At 47.7% G+C, this 25,390-nt stretch overlaps 1 protein-coding gene across 2 annotated transcripts in view; it reads right to left on the reverse strand.

The window, feature by feature from the left end:
- Positions 1-25,390, reverse strand: part of Lrrc1 (leucine rich repeat containing 1) — a 112,482-nt gene that overhangs the window by 44,240 nt on the left and 42,852 nt on the right. For both annotated transcript variants that reach the window (XM_063253823.1, XM_063253825.1), the window contains exon 2: positions 23,927-24,044. In XM_063253823.1, the coding sequence (XP_063109893.1) occupies positions 23,927-24,044 (118 nt within the window). The remainder of the gene's footprint in view (positions 1-23,926; positions 24,045-25,390) is intronic.

Raw genomic sequence — 25,390 nt, forward strand, 5'->3', positions numbered from 1 at the left:
ATCGGAGTGTGCTGCTCTGTGCAACAACAGAAAAGCAGCTGCTGGGGTCTGACAGGAAAAAAAGACAGAAGTGTACAGTGCTACTCAGAACAGCGGAATCGCAGCTGAGGATGAGAAGATGAGCAGCCAGGAGCTGAGCGGTCGGAGTCGTGGAGGGCCCAGACTGCTGCAAGCAGACAGAGACCACCAGGCCTGCGTGCTGGAGGGCACCCCACCCCACCCCTGCTGCAGATGCAAATGAGGGCAGAAACAGAACCAGACACTTCCTTCCACCATTCGCATGTTCTTAACTCCACCCTTTGCACATATTTGCCCACTGAATAAGAGTGTGGCTTAGGGTACTGGCTACTGGTGTGTGCCACAGAAATTACTAAATGCATCAGAACAGTAAGTGAAAGTAGGAAAGAGAACAGCAACTCACCTTGAAATACACTGTACTCTGCTGACCGTCACCATCCCAGGAGCACTGTCCGGGGCCGTGAGATTAGTCTGGCTTCCTCACTCTGGAACCCAGTGGGTTTTAAAAGATCTCTTACAATGGTCATCACATACTGTGTGGTCAGCTGACTGCGCTGAACCCCAGGCTCACTGGGAAGAGACCATATTGGCCTTGCCAGAACACTGAGAATCCAGCACTGCGAATCCTCACCTGGACACCCGCTCCTTTGCTGAGCCGTTAGCCACCCTGCAGGGCAGGTGTCACTTGCACCTCTGCAGTGAGGAAGCGGCTTAGTCCCACCCCATGCAGGAGAAAGGAAAGCAGGTCAGTCTCAGCGGGAAACCTTAGCTGATGGCCCAGTGCTCTGCTGGGGACAGACATGAGGGAGAATGACCTCAGCGAGGCCTGCTCTGCTCCCCTACCTTCTCAGAATGCTCTCTTTGAATGCCACCTCCCCCCAGTGTGATGCACCCAATTTCCAAATCATTTGGATATTCTGTAATTACTCCTCCCACCCTTCCTGTCCACTCCTATTGTGATTGGCCTGGCTCAGGTCTCAGTCATCCAGGTGACGACAGCACCCTTCCAAATGTCAATAGCATCTGGGGACTCCTCCATCAACCTCACAAAGCCATGAGAGCAGGAGCTGTGCCCCTCTTGCACATTTACAAGGCATGAGCACTAGGGAACTCAGCCTCCACTTCCACACGTGTAACATGGATCACCCACCGCAGATCTTTTAAGTCACGCTAGCAGAACATAATACAGATGCTGCAAAGTTCTGAGGAAGGGGACCGCCAGCAAAGAAGGACTTTGTTATGCTCTGAACCAGCTAAGCACACAAAGAGCCCAGGCAAAATGACACCTGGTGCCAAGAGAGGAGAGGGTGTGCTCAAGGCAGCAGTGTACTGGCCACCGAGGCCTGCCTGTCACCTTGGAGTCTGCGTGGAGAGAGGGCTGGGAAGATCTCTGATGGCAGTTTCCCCGCAGCAGGTACGGCTGCCGACAACAAATGTGCCAGGGAAGGGCTCCTTCTGGTATTAAAGGGGGTCCAGTGGACACACAGTCAGCTGAGGGCTGCTCTCGGGGTAAAAAGGCCAAGCAAACTGAAGAAGCACAGAATCGTCCATGGAGACAGGACTCGAAGGGTTTCTGCTACTGGTTCAGTGATCTGAGAAGCAGTAATGATCCAACCCTGCATAAGTACCCGTTTCCATGAACAGGTCAGACATATTTCTTATCACTTACTTAGTATTATTATATACTACTATATCACCAGTAATGAGACTACCTTAGCACTAGTCACGAGGTTTTCGTTACTTACTAAGCTATGCAACCCAAAGCAGCTACTTGCTGAGACAGCTGACAAAAAAGTTGGCCATGAAGGTACAACAAACAAACATTTTGCATCCTAGCTTCTATATCCTCATACCGTGTTCATCCCATATAAACCCCAGGACACGATCACACTTTCGCCTTGGCTGTAGGCATGCCATCCAGACTGAGGTGGATCCCGCCAGTGCAGCAAGCTCCAGGCCACCAGGAGCGGGGAGGGCTGTGGTGAGCATTGTCACAGGGTCAATTCTAACTAACGCACCCCAGGCCCTTGGGGAGGCAGGTGTGAGGCGCAACCACGCAGCAGGCCCCACGTTCCTCCCCACTGTGATCAGAGCAGAGGGGGAGCAGACGCCTGCAGAGCTGAGACTGCAGTAGCTCCCGCCACGCATGCAGCACCACCAGTCATGACGCAGGCAGGAGGCAGGTACTCAAAGCCGAGCTCCTGAGGCTGGAGGAGGAGGAGGAGGAGGAGGAGAAGAGAGTTTGCGGGGCTGCAACCGAAGCCTGGCGCCATGCAGAGGGGCTGGCAAGACCCTAACAAAGCTCCTCTTTCTGGTCTAAGTGCAGGTTCTCTGTGGGCCTCAGCTCCTGGCCTGTATGTGGGATCCTGGCACTCTGGCCCTTTTGCTGATGCCCCTAACGCATACCACAGAGATGGCACCGACCAAAGGAGGCACCGGCCCAGGTCAGCCTCTTCACCTGGTGAGAGTGAAGGTTGTAAATGCAAATACACGGCAAAAGGGGAAAAAAGGAATGAAATCATATACTTCCGTTTGATGTTTATAATTTTAATTGACTAGCACTGATTGTAAAATTAACTTTCCCTTAACCATCTCAAGGCAGCCTTTCAGGGGAACCCACCCACAGCTCCCGTTCTGTTCTTTTCGAATGAGAACCACTTTCCTGATGAGATTTAGGGCATGGGGGCCCCACCCACTCCAGTTTACCAACAACCACTCCACAGCAACTCCCTACCAGGGCTTGGCCTGAGTGCCTGAGTTCTCCACCTGAGCAGACAGGCAAAGGCTCAGCACCACTTGCCAGAGACTCTGGAGCCAGAACACAGCCTTCCTGAGGGACAGTGTTATCCCATGAGAGACTTAAAAGGACATCCTCGCCCTCCCGGACACTTGGGATCTTTCCTCAGCATTCATTCTAACACAGTGAGCTGAGATTCCCCGACATGCACTTGGATCAGATGCTTCTGTAGAAACTCAAGCGTAGGACATTTCTCAGGAGCCCATCAGCATCTCAAGGACCTCCTGGGATAGGGCGACGATGGACAGCAGACCTCTTGGCTTCCTCCTAACATCCCTGACAGGAGCACCCTGCACGCTCCCATTGGGACTCGGCCAGGAAGCCTGTTTTCTCCATCAGTGCAACAAACTCACTCACCGACATCTCCTCTCGTTCTCTATGAACAAATGGTCTGTTTTCTTCTGAGTTCAAGACCTATCTGACATTACCAAGTTACTGGGATCTTCCACTGAAAATACTCATGAAATGGGAAACAAAACAAAGCTTAACTATTGCTGCAGATATTCTGAAAGATTATCCCCTTCATATCCATATGAGTTGGAGACAGGAAGTTTAAACAGGATTAAAATTCTTAAAGAAAGCAACTCATTCTCTATCAATTTCTCTTTTTGTAAAACCTCAGGACATAACACAGAAAGTCAGCAAGTCAAAATCTTATTAAAACTGAATCAACAGTTACACAAGTAAGTATCTGCATGTACTGCGTCCACATGAATCCTGTCCCACACTGAAGTGGCTACCACATTCAAGGGTGGACCAATCTGCTTCCCGTGCTCGCAGTCCCATGTACCTTGGCTAAGAACTGTGATCATAAAATAGCAGGGCCAGCACCTGACTGTCTCCTGGGTATCAGGCAGGAATCTAAACATACCACACTCAGGGAAATCATCACAACTCTGAAGAAGATGCCCTGGTCATCTCCGTTCTTGGAGCGAGGAAACTAAAGCACCAAATGGGTGAACATGGTTCTCAAGTGCACGCAGGTGGCAAGAGGAGGGTCAGCACATGACCGCAGGCCAGCCTATAGAGCCCCAACCCATGTCTCAAGAAGCATGCAGGTCTAGAGACAGGCACCCTGAAAGTGGCCAGGAGGGCGCCGTCTCAGAGCTCCAGCAGCTTAGCTGAAGCAACCAGAGAGGAAGCGGGGCCTCCACTCACTTCCTGTATCTCATCCTGTGCTTAAAAGAGCTAAATGAACATTTGTTTCCAAGATACACAAAAAGAATGCCATCCTAACAAAGAAGAAACTTTAAAATGAAAATTCTATCCTGAGAGCTAGGCTAATCTTCATAACATTTGGTTAGATGCACTATTAAAATTAAGGATAGTATTTAAGTACATAAAATATTTTATGTGAATTATTTTTTTGCTTAATGTACTACAAAAAGCATCTTAAATTTTAATCAAATCTTCATGAAGGCTCCTAAAATTAATTAGGGCTTCTCACAGTGCCCAATTTTACCAGCGCTCGAACTCACAACCAAGCGCTTGCAAGGCAGGCACTTATGCTTCTGAACTAAGGGGGATTTAGTTCGTTTGAATATTCTAATCAACAGTGATTATTTATAAAAAGGTACTCCCTTTCCCAATAGTATTAATAATTATTCGATAATAAAATATTCATAGTTGAATAATAACTATTCAATAATGAAATAACTTTTCATAGCTAACAAATATTAAAGAGTTAAGACACCAAATTTCTTTAAGACTAATGTTTAAAAAAGTAATTATGAACTGATTTACTACATAGCTAAGGTATCCTCCTCGAGGTCAGACCGCGGCTGCTCCCCGCTGTGGTGCCACCCTGTCCAGGGCGGGCCCGAGGCAGGCACTGGACAGCACTTCCTCCTAATCCGGGTCAGGAATGGGGAGAGGTTTGCCAGCCAGCAGCAGTGTAATTCTGGGAAACCTCAGCCGCTGGGATCGGGGCTTTCTCCAGAAAGGGACTTTGGATGCTCTGTCCCACAGGTCCAGGGAGAGGTGAAAAGTGACAGTGTGCCTGATAACCTGGGGAGGTCCCAAAACGTGAAAGACTGAGAGACAAAGGAGGAAGACAGTCTCCCCTGAGTGTAAACGCCTCTTCCTATCAGTAGTGGGCGGCTGCTCACCCGGCCAGGCACTCAGCTGGGAGAGCACAGAGAAGTCTGCGAGTTAGTCATCAGTGTTTGATCTCTGAGGTCAAAAGTGTAACTGCATAAGCAGTCAAGAATTTGAAGACAGTAACTTAATGTAATGTCACTGACATTAAGCCAAACATAAACAAAAAACAATGTAGCATAAACAAATGGCACCATCAGAAATCAGGTGACCCCAGGAACTGGCCCTGAGAAAGGCCCCGGGGCAGAGGTAACCCCACCAGGCAAGAGCAACTCACAAGTCCACAAGGTCAGGTCACTAAGTTGCTAACCTCCCACACTGACATTCTCTAAGGCACCTGAAGGCCAATTCAAGGGATTAATTACACCTGTGTTGCTGGTCTAGGGAGAAAAAGTGTGCAGAATGAGACCTTCAGCTAAGCCCACTTGCCTTTTCCCCGTGCTGTTAATACTTCCACTGAGTACTTGGCTGATAAGAAGTAAGACATAAGAAGCAGGACCAAATCCTCTCCACGCAACACTGTTTCTGCCTATCAGAGAAATGAAGATCATGGACTACTGTTCTTTCAACCTTGGCTGACATGACTCACCCCGGCCGAGGCCAGGCCGGCTGACGCCTGGGCTGCAGATAACCAGCCCACCTACTACAAATGCACCCTCACCTCCTTTCTGCCACACAGACACTTCATGCTGCTTGTTAGCTCAACACTTCTATTTTTAACAAAACTCAGACATTGCTACCTGACTACCTGTGACTGCTCAGAGAAGAGCCCACTAGAATCAGCCAGCTGAGAGCTGCGGTCACCATCACCTTAGACACAGTGGAATGTCCCAGGCACTAAGATTAACTTGACAGAGCAGCTCAGGAAAAGGGACAGGTGTAACGCTGAAAAGGGGACACTTTCCCCAGACCTCCTCAACTTTGTGGCTCCCAATAAGAAAAGCTGCCACTTTTGATGTCTGCCAAAACACCAGGTACCCTGCCTGGTTTTGCATGCTTGCATCATCTCTAGTCCTTGCCATAAACGCTGAGACAGTAGCAGTGTTGTTCGGACTGTTCAGAAGCAGTTTCCAAGCTGATTCCCAGAACGCTCTGCTGCCAGTGCCTCAGAATCCCACCCCCTCTCCAAGCAAGACTGTAAAGTATTAAGCGAGGCTCCAGCAGTCAGATCTGATGGGCTGCAGACTGGTTGCTGGGATTCGCAGTGCCAGAGGAATGTGTACAGAGACAGCGGCAAGAGAGGCAAATAGCCTGCTGTGCTGCTGTCCCTGTGTGGGAAGATGGGGTGTGCATTCAGACTGAGGACAGGAAGCAGAGGCCAGGGGAGCAACTGACCCCACAGTGGTAGGGGAATGAGGGCAGGGGGGAGAGGAAGAGACCTGCAGGATGGTCCCCAGCTCAGAGAGTGTGGACCCACGCAGCGAGGAGGCGACAGGCAGCAAGGGTGGCTAGGGTGTGAGGAATTCACTGTCATCGCTGAGAGAACCCAGAGTGGTCTGAGCAGTCAGAGGATGAGGAGGAGGGATACAGAAGGAGTATACGAGAGTCATTCCCAGATTCTTGGCCGAGATGCAGCATTTGTGGTTGGCTACACAAGAAAAATGCAGAATGCGATGAGGTTTTCTAATCAGGAAGCCAAATTTATTTATATTTAGTTAAAAGGGCTATTGTTTAATCTGGGATTACATCCTGTTTGGCAGCCTGGGCTCTCTCTGTCCCTCACTAAACGATGGTGATAGCTTTTCTTATCCAAATAAAAATTTCCCAATCTTGTGTCTGGGCCCATTTAAACAATTACACTACTCAGATCGACCTGCACCAATCTCATTCAAAGAGGCTGCAGCCAGATCTGTGAGCAGGTCTTTTTTTGGGGGTGGGGGGGGTCTTTTTCCTTTTTATCGGTACCGGGGGTCGAACTCACGACTGCCTGTTTGCAAGGCAGGCACTTATGCCGCTGAGCTAAATCCCCAGCCCCTGATCAGGTCTTCAATTCCAGAGCACTGTCTTCACCTCGGCTGAGGCTGAAAGCATTAAAATCTAGAGGCGACTGTCTGGTTAAGGCTGAGAGAACCTGGGGTTGCTTGGACTCAGACCCTACAAAACCTCACCCTCTTGGGTCACAGTGGAGCCATGGGTGTAGGGGGTCACCACACCTGCAGACAGTGCTGGAGGGAAGAGCCCTGCAAGATGGAGTAGCTCTTAACCTAAAATGCTTGGGACCAGAAGCTCAGGATTTAGGAATTGTTCAGATTATGGAATACAAGCACACACCTAAAGTGATGGCTTGGGAAAGCAAATCTAAACATGAAATTCATTTATGAATAAAATGCACCTTGCATACACACCTTGAGGTGGTTTCCTGTGATATTTTAGTGTACCTGTGCTCTGACTGAGATCTATCACATGAGGTGGAGCACGGAATTTTCTACTTGTGAGATCATGGTGGTCTTCAACATGATTTTGGAGCACTTAGAACCTCAGAAGTTCTGGTTACAAAAGCATCACCCGTCTGCAGAAACTGTATCGCTGTTATCATCCAAAGAGTTAGGACAGCAAACTGGAGCTTATCAGCAGAGATTCAGGCCTTTTCTCCGGACACTCACAGAATCCCTGAAGCTAGAGTCACCAGGGCACACCATGCTCCTGTCCCATTTCCTCAAAATCTGAAGATTTCTGCTAAGTTTTTCAGCTTCTTACCACCAGCCAACAAATCATGCAACAGTTCTTTCCTTTTCTTATTGGTACATATTTATGATATACAAAGTTTACATTTGCTTTGATCAACTGATAGATATATAACTCATAAAACTCTTACACCAGTTGAGCTCTGGGAGTGCCTACAAACCCTGAAAATCCACACACTCTTGGTCCCACACCCACGCCTCTGCACACCAAACGATGTGCTAATATGGGGCAAGGTCTCAGGGGCAGCTGCTCTCATCTGTCTCCTTCTGTGGACTCTGTCACATCCCTACTTCCTGCTGCCCCTGCTCCACATCAAATAGGCATGTGCAGCAGGCAGGTTCAGGAGAGCAGACCCCCACTCACCCCACAGAAGCCCACTCACCCCTTCCTGTGCGTGTCCAGTCAGGTGCTCCATGCCCCACAGGCTCACTCAGAGGGAACAGCTGTTCACCCTCTCAGGGCAGTCCGCAACAGTGTTAGGAAGAGAAGCCTGCACTGGGGAGCTGGATCTACTCCTGCTGCACCCTATCTCTGTGGCTGGCAGGGATACAGACCTCAGGCTCACGTACATTTTGCTTGAGTGTACAGGTAACTGCTGCCGCCTAAGTCATGTTTATGCCCTGTGCGCTACAGACATAAAACACAATCAGTGTACATTACAACACATTATGCTGCCTGAGAACCTAGGTAGAGAGTGTATCTTTAATAAGCCAGGGAACTAGGAAGAAAGAGAAGGGATGTGAACTTAAGGAAAGTATCAAGGACTGATCTGCTTTAGATTTAACAAATCGGAGCAATCCACAGAGCAGTAGTCAAAAGTACTCCCTCAGAAAGCCCCTGGAAGGCAGCTCCCCAGCACAAGAGAGAGCCTGAGCAGGAAACCTGCACTGTGAGGAGGAGATGGGGCAGGAGCCCAGGGCAGAAAACCAGGACACAGAATCAGAAAACCCCACAAGTTGGGCGCAGGCCCATGAGACAAGGCCACCAACCCACAGAAGGGACTGTGACAAAATCCACAATCCTAAGATGGAAACAAGTGGCCACCACACCAAACACTTCTGGGAAAAGTGAACACGCCATCTATTTGGCTGTGCAGTAGGGAAGGAGAGAGGGCAGGACGGGCAGGCTGCGCTGGCACGAAACATCGGATCCATTATGGAGAAAAACCAAACATCAAGTCCTGGCCAAAGACGGAACTCAAAGCTACGAGGACCAAAACAGCCAGCAGTACACAGAATGCGCATGTGAAAAAGACGCACTGCCAGGCCGTAGTAAATCACTGAGTGTTGTGGCTCTGGGTACATTCAGCTTCACTTAGGATTATTTACTACTAGGATAAAACCAGACCCTTGTGTGCCAAACAGGCTGGCTGATTAAGACACATTGAATGTTCTGCTGTGGGCTGACTGACTCAGTCCAGCTTAAAAATATCTGGGATTGTCAAACAAGACTAAATATGAACACACGATCCAAGCCTGCTTCTGCTGCCACAGCTGTTGCTCCGGGGGTACAGAGGATATTTTTCTGACACATCCACTTGTCCTAGTCGTCCAAGTGTCACAGACACGCCCTCGAGGCAGCACCACACAGCAGCGTGCCCGGTGCACACTGAGACCGACCACCCGGGCCTCCCACACTCCAGGGAAGGCAGCGCCCAGAAGGGCTCTGCGGGAAGCGAGCTCCGTGCAAGTCCTGGGACTTGTGCTGGCAAAAAAATGTCCCCGCTGGGAAAGTTTTCACCTAACTCTAGGCACAGTTACCAAAATAACCTTCATATTTTTAAGATTTCTTTTCCCTGCCAAGTTGGCTCAAACATGAATGTGTCTTGCAATACAAGATGCTGATTCAAAAAAAAAAAAAAAAAGAAGTGAGAAAAGGAAGAGAATTCCAAAATATTAAATACTAGGTCTCTTATGGAATAATGAAGACAAAAAGGTAGGCAGGTTGATGTTTTGTTCCATTCCTTCCTTCCAAAACAATTTATGTACCCATCTAAATGCTTCTTGGTTACTTATACTCCAAGGAAACAGTAACCAAATGTCAAAAACAAAATATGTACTCAACAAAGAAGGTGTAAGCACCTGACTTTTCACCCTAACTTACAGAATATTGTATTTTTCCCCATTTGAAACGGATAAAACAGGGGCTGGGGATTTAGCTCAGTGCCTGGCAACTGAGAGGTTGTGAGTTCAATTCCTGGTACAAAAAAAAAAAACAGACAAAAAATATTTAAAATGGATAAAACTACACTTGCCAGGACACACACAGTGACACTCTCTGGAGAAATGAAGTCCGAATGGATCAAAGCCCAGCACCCCCCCCCAACACTCTCCTCCTTCCCCAGCCATCAGAATCCCCTCTGCCCTGCCTGCCCATCCCCCTCATGGCCAGGCGCACTTCCCAGCCTGAACTCTCAGGGTCCAGGTCTGCTAAAGCCTTTTCAATTAGGACCTGTGATTCTCACCTGCCAGGATAAATATCCCACTAAACCCTCACACCCCACATTCTGCGGTGTTTGTCAACTGAGAGAACCACAGGCTGACTGAGGTGCTCAGATCCGAAAATAGGAAAATATTTGCTGGGTCACAAACAAAACAGATGACAAGGAACCAGCCAGCTGGGAGTCCACACAGCTTTCCAACAATTCAGGGAGGAGCCATCTGCCCCACAAAAACTAGCCGAACACTGATTCTTTCACCCTTCCCAGGGTCTCACAAAGCACACTCCTACCCTGGTCTGCCACCACTGCTCAGCATCCGAGAGGCTGGGAACCTGCACTCGTGAGCACACAAAAGAACCACAGAGATGGCCGGAGTCCTGCCCATCACCTGATTCAGCACATCTGGGGTCTGCGTAGGAATCCACATCCTAACACTCTAGCAAGGTCATATAAAGGGAGCTCGGTGGCAACCTCTGAGGCACATGGGGGCATACAGCTGCTGGCAGGCAGTCCTGGCATCTCAGAATCGCCCTGGGCCACGATCACCTCAAAGTTCTAAAAGGCAGACTGGTGGGATGGGCCACTGTTCACACAAAACCAAACCTGGTACCGGGGAAGCTCTATGCAGGCAGGTTCAAGGCCAGTGCTCACAAAGCTCTAGCCACTTTAGCATCAGGTCTAACAGGTGCCCCCATAACACAGCTGTGCTTTCTCTTACAACAAGGGAGACCCAACTTTTAAAGGATACACAGACCTGGTTAAGCTGCCTCCCACAAGAAGTAAAACAATAATGTAGCAAGAAAAAGCTGTTTCTGTTGCTTAGTTGTGGATACGGAAAGGAAGAGAAAAGAGGATAAAAAAGGAGAATGTTTGGATCTATGTAACTGCATTTTTTTCTTTTGGTATCAGGGATCAAACTCATGACCTCATGATTGCCAGGCAAGCACTTAGGCCACCAAGTTAAATCCTTGGTGCATCCTCATTTTTAAATGAATTGATTTTTCAAAAATCTCACTACCTGTAGTATAAGTATACTTTTTCAAAAGTAACCCATAAAAAGCAGTTCAGCCAGAACATAATGCAAAAATTGGTTTTAGAAAGAATTAAAAAACATTTTACATTTCAGAGGAATAATACTGATAAAGAAAGAGGTAAGATACTTACAATGCATTCACACTTCTTAAAAACAAACATCAGAATCATAACCCTGCAAATGGCATTGCCCCTTCTGACGCACACAGCATGAGAGGCATGCACACGCATTCTGCAGCCTTGCCTCCAAATGAGTGTTCTGGAGTCCTTCTGAGAATGACAATGCGGATTTCTCGAAACTTAGTGTCATGAGAAAATTTCACAGAACAATTGCTTTCTCTGGGAATTATACAAAATTCAAGATCCTAAGTTAGAATGAAATATGCAGTGTGTTTCAGCTGAATCTCACCCTGAGCACATGCACTATGGAACGTGAAACCATTCCCATGACCGAAGCAAGCCTCACAGGTACCTCTGACCGCACAAGGCTGCTTCTGCTAAAGGGCTGTTGGAACGCATAGAGCCGGCACTAGGCAAAAATCATTTTCTGTACAAGCTGAGTATCCCTTGTCTGAAAAGCTTGAGACCAGAAGTTCTTCAGACACAGGAGTATTTCTGACTTTAGAATATCTGCATAGACTCTGTCAGCTGAGCATCCCTAAACTAAAACTCTAAAATGTCCCCAAATGTGTAACTTTCTGGTTATGTTGACACTTAGAATGCTTCAGGTTTCAGAGTGCTTCAGATTCCGGATGTTTTAGTTAGGGATGCTCTACATAAAACTATTTAAAATGCTGTTCTAAAGATTTAGCTGAAGATGAGAAAGGATGGCGTGTAAGATATCTTTGGACTGACATGCTAGTTAGAATTTGGATCCAGTAAGGGACTATTTAGGTTCTGTTCAGGATCAATCACTCCTGGCTCAAATTTAAAGTTGCATGAAACTTTGTGCATTTTAAAATGCAGACTCCTGGGATCTTGCTCTGGAAAATCTGACTGTATAGTCTCTGAGTGGGCTGGAAATGTGCAGCTTTTAACAAGGATTCCACGTAGGTGGTCCCCACCCATCTGGAGAAACAATTGCTCCAAGCAAAGGAAGAGGACCGCACTCCAAAGTTGAACTTTGAAGCAGAAAGAGCTTGTGGTCCTGTCACTCCTCACAGCCCTTTCTCCACGGTCCGATGACCATAAGGGCCTTTGGATTTGCTGACCTTTGAGACGTTCTCCCCATCTTCCTTTCAAACCTATCAATATGGTTTTGTCGACAAGGCGTGAGCATTTCCAGGGCTGCCCTGTACCCTGCTCTCTCTCTCGGCCAGCATTCTTCCTTCTGCTGTTCTGTGATGGCACCTCAGTAGCTGATATGCAGAAACACACAGGAAGTTTCTAAACTCGATATAAAGATTCTAATGTGCTGCTCCCTAAGAACTTAAAATGCACTGTAAGTACAATACCTTACAGTTTTATTGAAGCATCAAGCCTGCCATCTTTAATCTGTTCTCTGTCATCTAATAGTTTCTAAACAAGTTAACTTTATTTACATAATTCAAACAACCCAAACTCTTGGCTGGATGGAAGGGCTGCAGATCCACCTTGTCACCCAGCACAGTCTGTATGCCAAGTATTCCTACGGATCAAAAAGTGACAAAATGATGTTCTCTGTTTGTGTCCAATTTCCATCTAAATTTATAATGAAAGGGACAAAAACGATGATCCCAAGGACAAAGCCTAAGAAATCATTTCCTTTGCTCATTTATCTAATTAATAAAGCAAAAAAGTAGGTCAGGTCATACGGCAAGCAAGGGGGCAAAGGTGACTAACAGTTTTCACCAAGTGTGGTCCCTGCCACCATCCAAGAGAGAACCACCATAAAAATAAACCAGCACAGTGGGTCTCCAACACTAGCAACCTCAGGCAAGGCAGACGAAGTCCAGCAGCGGGAAGGGGAATCATTAAGGTTCCCTTTACTTGCCTCTCCTGGCCTTTCATAATGACCATATGCTGCCCTTTAATCCTAAAATTTATCTCAAAGTGGAACAAGTAGGGAGGGACCCGTGACAAGGTGTTAAGGCGTCTTAGAAGGAGAGGGTATTATCTGTCTGAGTATAACACTCGCTGTGTACAAACAGACCTAAGATGGCCAGAGCACACCTTGTCCCAACCACAGCCAACGACTCGACCCTAGAAAGAGGATGCTGGTGACCATCATCACCACTCTGCTTTGGGCCAGCCGCACCGGGGAAGCAGCCGTATTCGGATGGCTCACCCTACATCAGACGCTGACCCACATGTGTGTACAGGAACACAGTGTTATGAAACTCCTCTATAAATCATATCATCACCCGCGGTCCAGGACACACACCGCCACCCTAATTACCTACATCCTCTGGAACTGGCAGACACGGCAGGAAGCAGCAAGTGCTGCTTTTCCTTCGGGAAATGATGATCACTGGTGTTTTCCAGGCCTGCCTTGAGCTCTCACAGTAGCAAGGGAAAAGGTGTCCAACAAGCAGGCTGCATACTATTAGCCACTCTCCACACTGCTTTCACTGTCACAGGTGACCTCCTAACTGTCCAACGCTTCCGGTAGCAAGTTTTCGGTGCTGTGTGAGGATCACCCGGCTCTATGTTTCACTGAGCACAGCCCCCTGGATGCGTGTGCCTGCTGTGGGTTCTGTGCATCAGTGCTCCTTGTTTCTCCGCCTGCTCCTTCGCAGTTAGCATCTCAAGTTTTGCCTGCCAGTCCTTTAACAACAAGGATTCCTGAGATTTGGGCTGTCTAGGCTAAGCCTAACATCTTCATGCATGACAGCAACAGAACTGGTGAGCTCCATCAGCTCTACAATGTCTGTCTTTCCCTCCCTCAACTGTCACCACAGTAGCAGTCAACACTGCCGGCTACTCTTTCCAAAGTTCTTTCCCAGAAGCTTAAGACGGCCCCTTGTACCTACACAGGGCGCTGCAGCCTCAGCTGCCCACCGGCTCCAATGCTCTCCCTGAGAAACCGTGTTCTCATCACAGCTCTAGGCCTGCTGATGGAGAACTCTCCAACCTGTATTTCCTGCCAAAATTACCTCCCCAAAGCTCAGCCTCTTCTGTTTCGCTGCCTACTGAACATCTTGATTCAGAGTCCCAGGGGCATCTCACTCTCTACATGCCTACAAACTAACTTGCCTCCTTTCACATGCTGGACACTTCTGCGGTGTCTCCCATCTCTCCCGTGGTAGGAAGCGGGAGTCCTCCCAGGCCTCGGCCTCTTATTTGTCCTCTCTTTGCACAAATCCAGCATATATCCAGCGAGGTGCCCTCCTGCCTGGTCAGTGTCTTCTAACCCAGGTCCCCCACCCTAACACAGACACCTACCTTCCTGTATCAAGGTCATCTTTAATCAGCTTTGAGCTCCATGCCAGTGGTAGAAGACATGTGATTGGCTCCCTTGCCAGGAACTTTCTTTGTTCCCACAGCTTTCAGGAAAACACTCCTTAGCAGAACACACAGGCCTTTCAAGATCTCGCAGAACCTACGGAGCTCTCTCTTTGCCATCGCCTCCAATAACAGCTTTCCCTTCCCCAAACTCACCACCCTATCTCAGACCTATCGGCATCTGCCTGCTGCTCTGTCTCTTAGCATCTGAGTGCCCTCTTCCCAGGAAGCCTCCTGGGCTGAGTCAGGCACACCTCTGAGAGGACTTGCCACCCAGCCTGTTGGGGGCCTGGCCTCCATCTGCACTCCTTGAGGGACCTCATTGAGTGGACTTCTCTTTGACTCCTAGCATAGAACCCAAACACCTAGGGCTGTTCAAATATTCAAGAAAGAAATAAAGCAAATTCTAAACATCTGTTCCTGCTCCCCACCCCCCTATCTGCCCCCCCCCCCGCACCCATACTCTGTCATGCCGAATGGGATGAAATGTGCCACCTTTAATTTCTTTGAGTGTCATCATTTCCCTCTGGATCTCTGAGGAGGAGCAGAACAGTCAATACCACAGCAAAGAAAAATTCTGGAGGTAAGAGTGAGCTAGACTGGCCATGGGAAAGGCTCCAGAAGATGGAGCATGAGGCAGAGAGGGCCAAGGAGCCGCAAGGTGGGGGCCCTTCCCCGCACAGGCCAAGCCGGTCATCAGATCTGCAGAGCCAGAGGAGGCGCGGAAGTAACAGCATCTCTCTAAAATCCCACCAAGGATGCACACAGTGCTGGGGAGGGGATACAAGAGCAATTCCTAAAGCAAAGGGGTTCCCTGTGACTGCGATACAGCACACCTCTGCAGCACTGGACCCAACTGGGGCCAACGTCCAGCGGGCACCAGTCCTTGTCTTCTTGTGCCCACTTGGTCCCCAGACAGCTAAAGAGACCCTGATCAGGGAGCATCTCTGTGTCAGGTGAGGCAGCCAGGAATCCCAAGGACCCGCTGGGTTCCTTTAGGAGCCTACGGCCTTGCCTACCACTCAGGCCTCTGTGGAGGGAGCTCGGTGCCTCAGTCCCCAGGTGCTATCTGGGTGTCCTCACCAGTGGAGTGCCTCTGGTACTGGAGCAGGGCTAGGTTACTGGCACTGAGTCCTGCCAGCCCTGTCTGACTTGCTCAGAGCCAGTTGTTCATCATAAGCCAGCACTCACAGCCTTGCTGAATGGAAGCCAGTTTGTCAGCATTCTGCACCACCCCAAAGCTTGAACAAGGCTAAATATTTTAAGACACCAAGTATTGATGTGCATGGCACTTGCATTTAGCGCTTGCACAAACAAAATGTATGATAGGTAAACAGAGAGGTGAGCGCTTCACGGCACCCTAAAAAGCTGCATGTTCATGCTTGATCTGTTCTGCCTACATTCTTTTCTACAGCCCTGTGCTCACACAGCCTGAGGGGATAAGTGTGTCTCCCTGCTCAGTGAAACAAATGCAAGGATCCTAGGACGGTGGAGACTTCTAAGCTGCCTACTCACTTCTGGCTTCACTGTGTCCGGCTGGCTTTTTAACTTACCACCTCCTCCTGGAAATCCCTGTCTCCATGTTAGCTACTCTACTCCGCCCCTACTTCTGAGACCCAAAGTTTTCTGCTGATATATTACAAATGTGTTCACACGCTCTCTTGAGACAAAAAGCCAAGAATTACCAATCACTCTGCCTTTTAAAAAACATTAAGTATTTAACAATAAGTGCAAATAATGGCACAGGAGAAGTTTACAACCTATGTTAAGTGCTTTATGCACTAATGTTTTTGTAGTAAGAAGGACATATGGGGACACAGCTCAGTGGCACAGCATCTGCCTGGCAAGCACGCAGTCCTAAGTTCAATTCCCAGTACAAAAAAAAAAAGAAAAACAAAAAGGAAATATTTGCTAAATGATCTGAATTTTGTGAAATAAGTAATGATAGGAAAAATGCTAAAATACATAAAAATATTAATGATAACTATTTCCAAGTACACAGAGAGAAGTTTTTTATACTGCACAGAATTGTGGCTTTTAGAATGACCCTAGGATGAAACACCCGTTCCACCCGTAGGTCATGCTACCCAAGACAAGGCTTCTAAGAGAGTCTTCCTGTTCTCCTCTTTGAAGGGAGCAGGCAAGCTTCTTGGAGGTGGAGTGCACACTGAGTATGTTATAGCCTGTGAAACACTCAGCCTCCTAGCCAGTGCTAACAGGCGCCTAAACACCATAGTGATGAGAAAGAAGCCCACAGCTCTCTTCGCTTTGCAACCTTGTTAAACGTTTTACTACTGCTAGTTCTCAACAGTGAACACCTTCTGTGAAAATCATACTCAGGCCAGGGAATGACTGCAGTCACTGGCTCTCTAAGGGTCGCAGGTGCCCTCCCTTCTCAGGTTCCTGGGGAGAATGTCCCTCATCCAAGGTAAGCACAGCAGCAGACCGCTGAGCTGCCAGCTTCTTGTCTGCATTATAAGGCTGGCTTCAGAAGGGGAAACTCTCGAGTGCTTGAAGCAGAGCTTCCTGCACGATGTGCCAGGGTACAGAATGCAGGGCTTAACTGGGTTAGGGACAAGCTAAATAATGAAGGTGGCCCTGTGGGCTCTGTCTCAGCAACACCCCAACTCAGAAGAGGAGCTTGCACAGAACAGTTCCCCAGACTGGGGCTCCCTGCAGCGCTGCCCACACTGTACAGGGGTCCAACCAAAGGACAAATGCTACACTGGTGCAAGGCAGGCCTCAGAGACATCACCCTGGGAACACACCGTGCCGCCCCTCCAGCCCCCTCCCGCACAGTCCTGCTTCAGACACTCCTGGTCCAACATCACAGCAAAGAGGATTCGACTAATCCTGAGCACTACTTTACAGACTCGGTTCTCAACATTTGACACACACAGCCTCTTCTCAGGGTCAAAACACCCCAAAGAGGCAGATGCTTCACAATCTTCACTTTACAGATGAGGAAACTGAGGTCCAGAGAGGCTGAGTAACTTTTCCAATAAGCCTTGCTCAGAACTCTTGATTCTGCCATATTTCTGATAGCAGGTACTTCGAAGATTCCTCAAACATAAAATTTTAACTTTTAAAACAACTTCCAGGTAATCTTGAAAGCTTGAAGTAAAAAGCCAGACATCCTTGCATGGGTTTCATGCTCTGAACCGCTCTGCAGCCATGGACCACATGACCTGAGGCGCGGTTCCCCGCACCTCTGTGCAGATGCGGGAAGGACTATGGTGGTGGCCTCTTGGGCACATGTCTGAATTTCTTGTAATGAGGCCATGCTGGTGCTATAGGGGAGGATGGGTGTGTGCAAGCCCATGGTATTTACTCAGTATGATGCTACATTGACCTGTTAACCTGAATGCATCATGGCAGGTCAAATTAGACACCACTCTTGAGTGTGGACCCCAGGGCACATCCAGATGGGATGGAGCTGGGAACCCATAGGCTTGCTGGCATCAATCACCCTCTCCAGGGCAGCAGGCAGCACCCAATCGGTGCAGGGACTGAGAGAGCAGAAGGTGAGGAGAAGGGGACTCCTTCTCACCGTCTCCTGCCTTCATCTGAGCACACAGGACACCAGGCTTCTGCCACTTAGCACCAGTGGCTTGAGCCACGTTCACACACAGGACAGCAGACACAAGCCAGGGTGAAGTTGGCTAATGCCACTCACTGCCAGCCCCTTCCTGGGCTGGAAACCGCCACCTTTACACCTATGGAAACTGCAGAACTAAAAGGAGGGCAGAAATGGTCTCCACATGTCAGGGTTTTGTTTTGTTCAGGAGAAGCCAATAGAATTGCTTCTGGAACTGAGCCTGCAAAGTACAAATCCACCATTCCTTTGGGAAAATCAGGACCTAGTGCAAAATACAGCACGTAGAGATCGAGAGAATAAACAGGGTGCAGAGAGCTACTTAAAACAGACAAAATATTCTGCAAACTCATGATTAAATGAAGTATAAAAGCATACTCCGAGGTATTGTTATCTAACCCAGATTGCTTTGTTGCAGCCCTATTAATTTTAAAAAAGCAAAAGCAAGAAAAAGATGTTATATAAACTACAATCTATTAACTCCAGTAGTAACTTTCCTCATACAGGACTATTAACCATATAAATGTAACAAAGAATAGTGATACTTTAGTCTTCCCTGCATGTATTCACACCACGTGGATGGCAGGCAACCTAGACAGACTCTTCCAGAAGGAGTAAAAGGAAATGGGGAACAACAAGAAAAAAGCAAGCAAAGAGCATAAAACATGTTCAGTAACATATGACATTTATCCAAACTTTTACAGTGGTTGAAGTTACTTCTACACATCTTCATATGTAAAAATGCTTCCTGAAAAATACAAAAATACAAAAATGCCTAGAAAGCATCAAAGACACCCAATTCCTATCACACCTCTAAAAATGATTATAATCTGAAATTAAAGGAAGTGATGCTTTGCTACTGATAGGTGAGTAGAAGGCAATTTTTTTATGTATCTACGCCGCTCACTGACCAAAGAGAAGGTAAAAGTTAAGGTGAAGGCAGGCTCGTGACAGGAAGCAGGTGGTCCCGTGAAGGCCTAGGCGTGAGCTTCAGGCTGAGCACTGTCTAGCTGTCCCTCCACAGGAGGAATGGACACAGGGACAGACTCTGCTGCTCTGGGTGTCAGAGACAAGGATTCCCCTGCAGTATACACACTCCGCCAGTCAGGCACTAGGGAAGTGGGTCAGCACTGCAGCGGGGAGGGCAGCAGCTTCGTGGTGGCGAGTTTCAGGTCTGCACAGCAAATCCGGCATCTGCTACATGGCACTGTGGACAGATGTAGTCACTACAGAGGCAAAAGCCGCCCTGTCCATAACCAAGCAGGAGGACTTCAAGGCACACTAGACGCATTGCTTACGAGAAAGGGCTTTTTCAAGACAACCTCAGAAATAAACACGGGGTCATTTCAGGAGGTTTCAGTAACCAAGCCAAGAACAGCAGCAGTTCAGACACCGATGCACACCCACTGGCTGGACAGTGGACAGCTACCCCAAGCCCTTGGCCACAGCCTCATCCCCCAAAAAAGCATGACAGTGACCTGGCTGTGGTCTGCTAACCCCGCAGTGCCGCCCTGTACTAGTGACAATTTGCACTGACACGTGTTTGCTGCTAAGTCCTTCTTGACTCAAGTTTGCAAAATAATGAGCCAAGGTCTGCAATTTGGGGGCAGGGTTTTTCTGTTTGCAGAACTATTTTCCTTATTAGAAAAATAAGCCCCAGTTCTTCAGCGTGGCACACCAATACTGGTCAGCCGCGCTCACCCGGGATGCCGGCCTTAGTCTTGCCGCTTTGTTATGGCCCCTGTATTCCTTATTATTTGCCTCTTACTTTTAAAGTAACTGCTACAAATCTGAATAAGATTTGTTTTTAAAGGAAGCAAACTGTTTAAATCACTAACATGAATCCAAAGCTGTTATTACCACCAGAAATAAAAGATAAATGTAACATAAATACAATGTAGTATTACGAAGTTTTACAGAAGGCAACACAAAATGAATAAAATTTGGAGAAAAAGGGTAATTTTCCCACCACGATGCAATATTAAAAACTGTGGTTTTGCTGTACCACTAAAATCATCTGCAACCGTGTGAGGCACTTTGGGGAAAACAACACTAAATGGGTAATGTTTCAGCACTGGTGAGGTCAGTCAAACTGCAGCAGAGACTATAAAATCTAAGTTACTACCCCGTGGGGCAGGATGCAGAAAGCCTCAAGTCTGCCTGATCTTGGACAGCCAGGTCTCACTCCGGGGTAGTACTTCCCCTCCACAGCACAGGCCAGTCTCTTCAGCAAAGAAGAGCCAGTGAGCACAGGAAACAGATGAGAAGTCCAGGCCGAGAAGCATACGCACCTCACCACAGAAAACGAGGAAAGACCTTTGACTACGTCTGCACAATGTTACAGACAACATTCTATGACATGTTCAGATACCAGTTCATACACCGCACCAACGTTCTTTAACCTATGCTTGGAGAAAACCACCTTGGTTCTTTTTTTTTTTCCATGTATTTTTTGGCCATTTGTCTGAAAAACACATATTCCCACCCAGCAGGACACAGCGTGGGCGCCACTTCCCTCCACTCACACTGGCCTCCCAGGAGGCGAGCCTCCTCACAGAGCACAGCTCTGAAGGACCACAGCCCTGACTCTGCCAGGCTTCTCTTTGGTGCTCAGCTACTCATTCTGAGTAGCTCAGGACAAACGGTCACCACCTGGGCAACCCCCGAGTGCTGCCCTCCTTCTGTACCCCTCTTCTCCTGAACCCCTTCTTGTCTGGAATACAGCATACATTCCCTTGACTCGGTGCCCAAAACAGCAGAACACAAAGCCACAAAAATTCCATGTTTGGAGGCCGTGGCAGTTCTTTTTGGCCTAAGAAATAAGCCTGTGAAAACTTTCCTCACTTCATTTAGATATTTTTGGAAAGAAACACAAAACAGGTCTTTTCTCCCTTGCTTGTGCAAGGAGACATCAAGAAAGGTCTCGTTTTGTTCCTAGAATCCAAGCAGTCTTGGCCTTGAGTCTGCCCTGGTATTCTGCCCTTGAGCCAGGGGCACCCTGAAGACTTCTGTTTCCCCCAGGGAAAGGCAGGGGATGTCAGGGCAGCGGATCTCAGCCTTGCCACCCATGGAGCTGCAGAACGAATGTGCCTCTGCTACCCTGCACAGCTGGGGCACCATACAGCTAGCATCGCCCATGAGCATCTGGCAAGAGAGGTTCAACCCTGTTTCAGACCCATACCGAACGCAGATTCTGACAAAGTCCTTTGCAATCCACGACTTGTCCACACCAGACAAGCGTGAATCCAGCTGATCCAAGTGATCTGATACCAACACCTGCCTTACTTCCCCAGTCAAAGCACTGCCTTTTAGGCAGCTGGGAACTGAGGATACCAGACAGGGTCCTACCGAGACAGCTGCCAGCACTGGTGATGGCCCTGCTACACCTGGAGCCCAAAGAATCAGCTTCTGTACCGAGGCCAGGCAGCCTCGGCTGGGGAGAGAGAAGAGCAGAGGCCGGTCAGGCCCAAGCCTGGCACAGGCCTGTGGCTCTGCAGAGCAGGGCATCATACTGCCTCAAAAGCTACAGGCAGGAGCTGCAGCCTCTTCATCACTCGGTTGCTCTCAAAATTCACATGGTTGGGGCTAGGGATTTAGCGGCATAAGCACCTGCCTTGCAAGCAGGCGGTCATGAGTTCCAACCCTGGTACCAGGAAAAAAAAAAAAAATTCACACGGTTGTGGTTTGTCAGCCAAAGGAAAATGGGAAAGGAAGCGTGGTGAGCTCTGCCCGACCTGGAAATGGCCCGAGACCCAAGTTCCTGTTGATTACAGCAAGCAATGAACTTGTTCCGCTCTGTCACTGGGGAAGTTTTTTGAACCTCAAAGAAAGGTTCCAGCCTCCTCCATCCTTCTTTCCCTTACGCCCCTAGCACTGCAGACACCCTGAGCCAGAGCAAGGAGCCCCACGAGGAAAGGGGCAGTTTACAGGCCTCAGCAGGTCTAAAGGTGCCCAAGAAGAAGGCGAATGATCTGCTAGAGCCTCCCCAAAACTGCAGCCCTCACTGAAAGAGAAGCAGGAAATGAGAAAGTTAAGAAAATACCCTGGATACTTAGGTGTCCGTGAGGAGGAAAGGCCCTATGTCTGGGCACTGAGGTTAGCAAAGCTCTGCCTCTTTATCAACGTGCTGGGAGATAACAAAAGGATACGTGAGGAGAGGAGGAAAGCCCTTCTTCCAGTTTGCATGTCTGCAAGGGAACAGCCTCGTCCCAACACCGCTGGCTTCCCACAGAGAATCTGTTCCAGTTAATGATCACCCCAGTGCACTCTCCTCTCCTCAAGTATTTCTGGACCCTGCTTATTTTTCTTTTCTAATGCCAGCTGCAAACTGCGGCTCATCAACAATTTGGATGCTGCGAACAGGGCCCACCTGGCAGTGCGTGCATACTCCTCACAGGGCAGCCAACCACTAGGGTGGCCAGTGACCTACTGTGTGCATCTCATGGGTGGCACAAAAAGAACTGATCCATGCCCACTACTCCCACAGAGAGGTGTGTTGCAAACAGCCTCCGGAAAGATTCTCATGCCAAATGTGCATCACTGAAGCTGCTCTGAGTATCCTACCAAATGAGCCACTCTAAAGCAGGTCCCCCTCCCAGAACCCAGTTCTTCCATTTTCCCCAGTACTTTAAAGTAATGAGTCATCTTCATGAAAAGTAAAAGTCATATGTTGGTCACACACATCCCGTCCTTTGGCCATAATATCTGCTTTTGACATACTATCTACATTTACTTTCATGAAAATTATTTCTTACCTTGAAAGTACTACGCTAGGGAAAATGGAAAAACTAGAAACTTAAAACCTGTGGGAGGGATCGCTTCCCCACATGTTTTCAATCAAGTACTGATTTCCACAGCTACATTACAAGGATGATCCGGGGAAGAATGCCGTCAGAGTCCGGGGTTCCCCTCAAAAAAATGGACTGAAATATACAGGCTACAGTTCACTGGGGAAAAAAGTTCTAAACAACAGATTTCTAAAGAAAGACAAAAGCAAACACAAAAGAAAACAGTTACGTAATCAGACAGAAATTAAAGGACTGCCCTTTTATGATAATCAAGATTATATTTGGGCCTGAGGAAATTATGCGCAGTGCAAATTGAATTCCATCGTGGAGAGGAGCCTGGGAACATCCACTGACCCTGGGAACCACAGATGCTGTGAGAGGAGGGGACAGGAAGGGCAGGGACACTTTAAAACACATGACTTCAAGCAAGATGTCTACTTAAAAGGGAAAGGTGCTTGGGTATAAACACCCTGTCGAAACTGTGATAAAATCTAGAAATTTAAGTAAACTCACCCAACAAAAGCAAACAAACAAATTCAAGAGAGGAACCACCACCAACCTAATCAGAAAGACAGAGAGCTGACAGAAGGCACCTGCAGGTGGCCAGGTCTATGCCCTGCAGGCACAGAGCACCCAACCATTGAGCACTGGCTCCTCCCCACTCCCAGGGTGGATCGCACCACCCCCGCACCTCCTGGGGCCGATCATGCACCCCCTGGACCATCCCAGGCTCACCACCGCCTCAGCATGAAGATCACTACATGCAGCTGATGAGGTTAAATGGCCTGGCCGACACACTACGCTAGCAATCAATGAATCTAGTTGGAAATCTTTATCAACTGTTTTCTAATAGTTGTGTTATAAAATGTTTTGATAAATAATTGTAAGTTCATCCAACTCTTAAAAGTGACATTCATTTCCGTATGAAAAATGTATACATAGCTTTCCCCTAAGTACCAGGAATGCATCTCCCATTACCAGCACACAATTCTATTTACTAAAAATGTCTCTGCAGTCAGAAGAGACCAGGGCAAGCCCAGGGGGGTCCTCACCATTCCGAGACACGTCCAGTTCCACCAGCTGCATGAAGTTGGCGATTTCTGGAGGGAGCCGCTGGATCTCATTGTCGCTCAGCCCGAGCTTCCGTAACTTGACCAGCTGGAAAAATTGCTAAAAGACAAAACAGATCGACATAGATTTCATGTATGTCTGCAGTACAAGCCTGTTGATTAATAGACCACTCAAATGGACTAAAAGTTTTACCAACCACCATTTGTTGGTTGTGTTAGTGAGTTGCAGTCATGTAAAGATGTTATGATTGGCATCATCTGAGTACAAAGAAGCTTTTAGTTCTATTTTTGCAACCTATTAATAATCTACAATTATTTAAAAATAAAATTTTCAGTATTATTAAGCCACTTAATAAAAACAAGTCATCTGTAGAAGGACACATCTTCCATGTAGGAAAAGTTATGTTAAATCTTCAGTGTTAAGTAAATATATGAAACAACTACATGTTAAAAGAAACTTATAAAAGAAATTATTGCACATGAAGAAAATATAGTAAACATAATCAATCTCAGAAAAATCAGAAATGAAACCGAATGATGCCATACAAAACAAGATTTGAAGAACTGCAAATAAGCTCTCGTAAAATATTATAGATCAACAAAACAATCTAATACAAAAGGGTAAAGACAATAAGGTTAATAAAATTTTTCCAAAGGGCAATGAGATGCAGAAATGTGAGAAATGGGCGGGGGGGGGGGGTCTGTCCATAAGGTGCTACATCCTTGTCAAACCAGTTCAAAGGAGAAAACACAGGAGACTGCAAAACACAACTTTCTGGTTTGAAAGGGCATACATACCATCTGGACACCAAAAAAATATTTAAAAAGACACAACCAAGAATAGTGTGAAATAAGAACCCCAAGAGAAGATTCTGAGAGCTCCCAAAGATGAGGAAAAAAGTAGAAAGTCCTAACAAAGAACTGGGAATGAGAATGAGATGGGACTCCACAGCAGCACAAAGGTAAAACTAAGCACTGTTTCAAAACACCTAGCCTCGGGCTGGGGATTAGCTCAGTGGCTGAGGCGCTTGCCTGGTAAGTGCAAGGTCATGAGTTAGATCCCCAGCAGCAAAAAAAAAAAAAATCCTAGCCTGAAACCTGTGCACCTGGCCATGCAATCAATAAGCATGACAGCAGAGAGACACTTCCAGGAAACAGAATAGTAACCTTCCACACATCTTTCTCAGGAACACGTTAAATGCAGACTTCAAAATACAATGTTAGCTCCAAAACACAGATTCAACGAGACAAACCAAAAGAAACGGACTGGGAAAAATCATGAAGGGAATTCCAAGATGTCAGCTGAGGGGCAGCCCTGAGTCCAACTTGTTTACCCGGGAACAGTGTGCAGAGGCTCCCCACGGGAGCGCTGAGGAGTGAGACACATCTGAGGGCTATCCGACTGGGGTAGCAAAATCGAGATTCACAGCTCTGATGGATACTGAG

The sequence above is a fragment of the Cavia porcellus genome, unplaced genomic scaffold, assembly GCF_034190915.1.
Source record: "Cavia porcellus strain 051 isolate PalLab524CR breed Dunkin Hartley unplaced genomic scaffold, mCavPor4.1 scaffold_7, whole genome shotgun sequence".
Taxonomy (NCBI): Eukaryota; Metazoa; Chordata; class Mammalia; order Rodentia; family Caviidae; genus Cavia; species Cavia porcellus.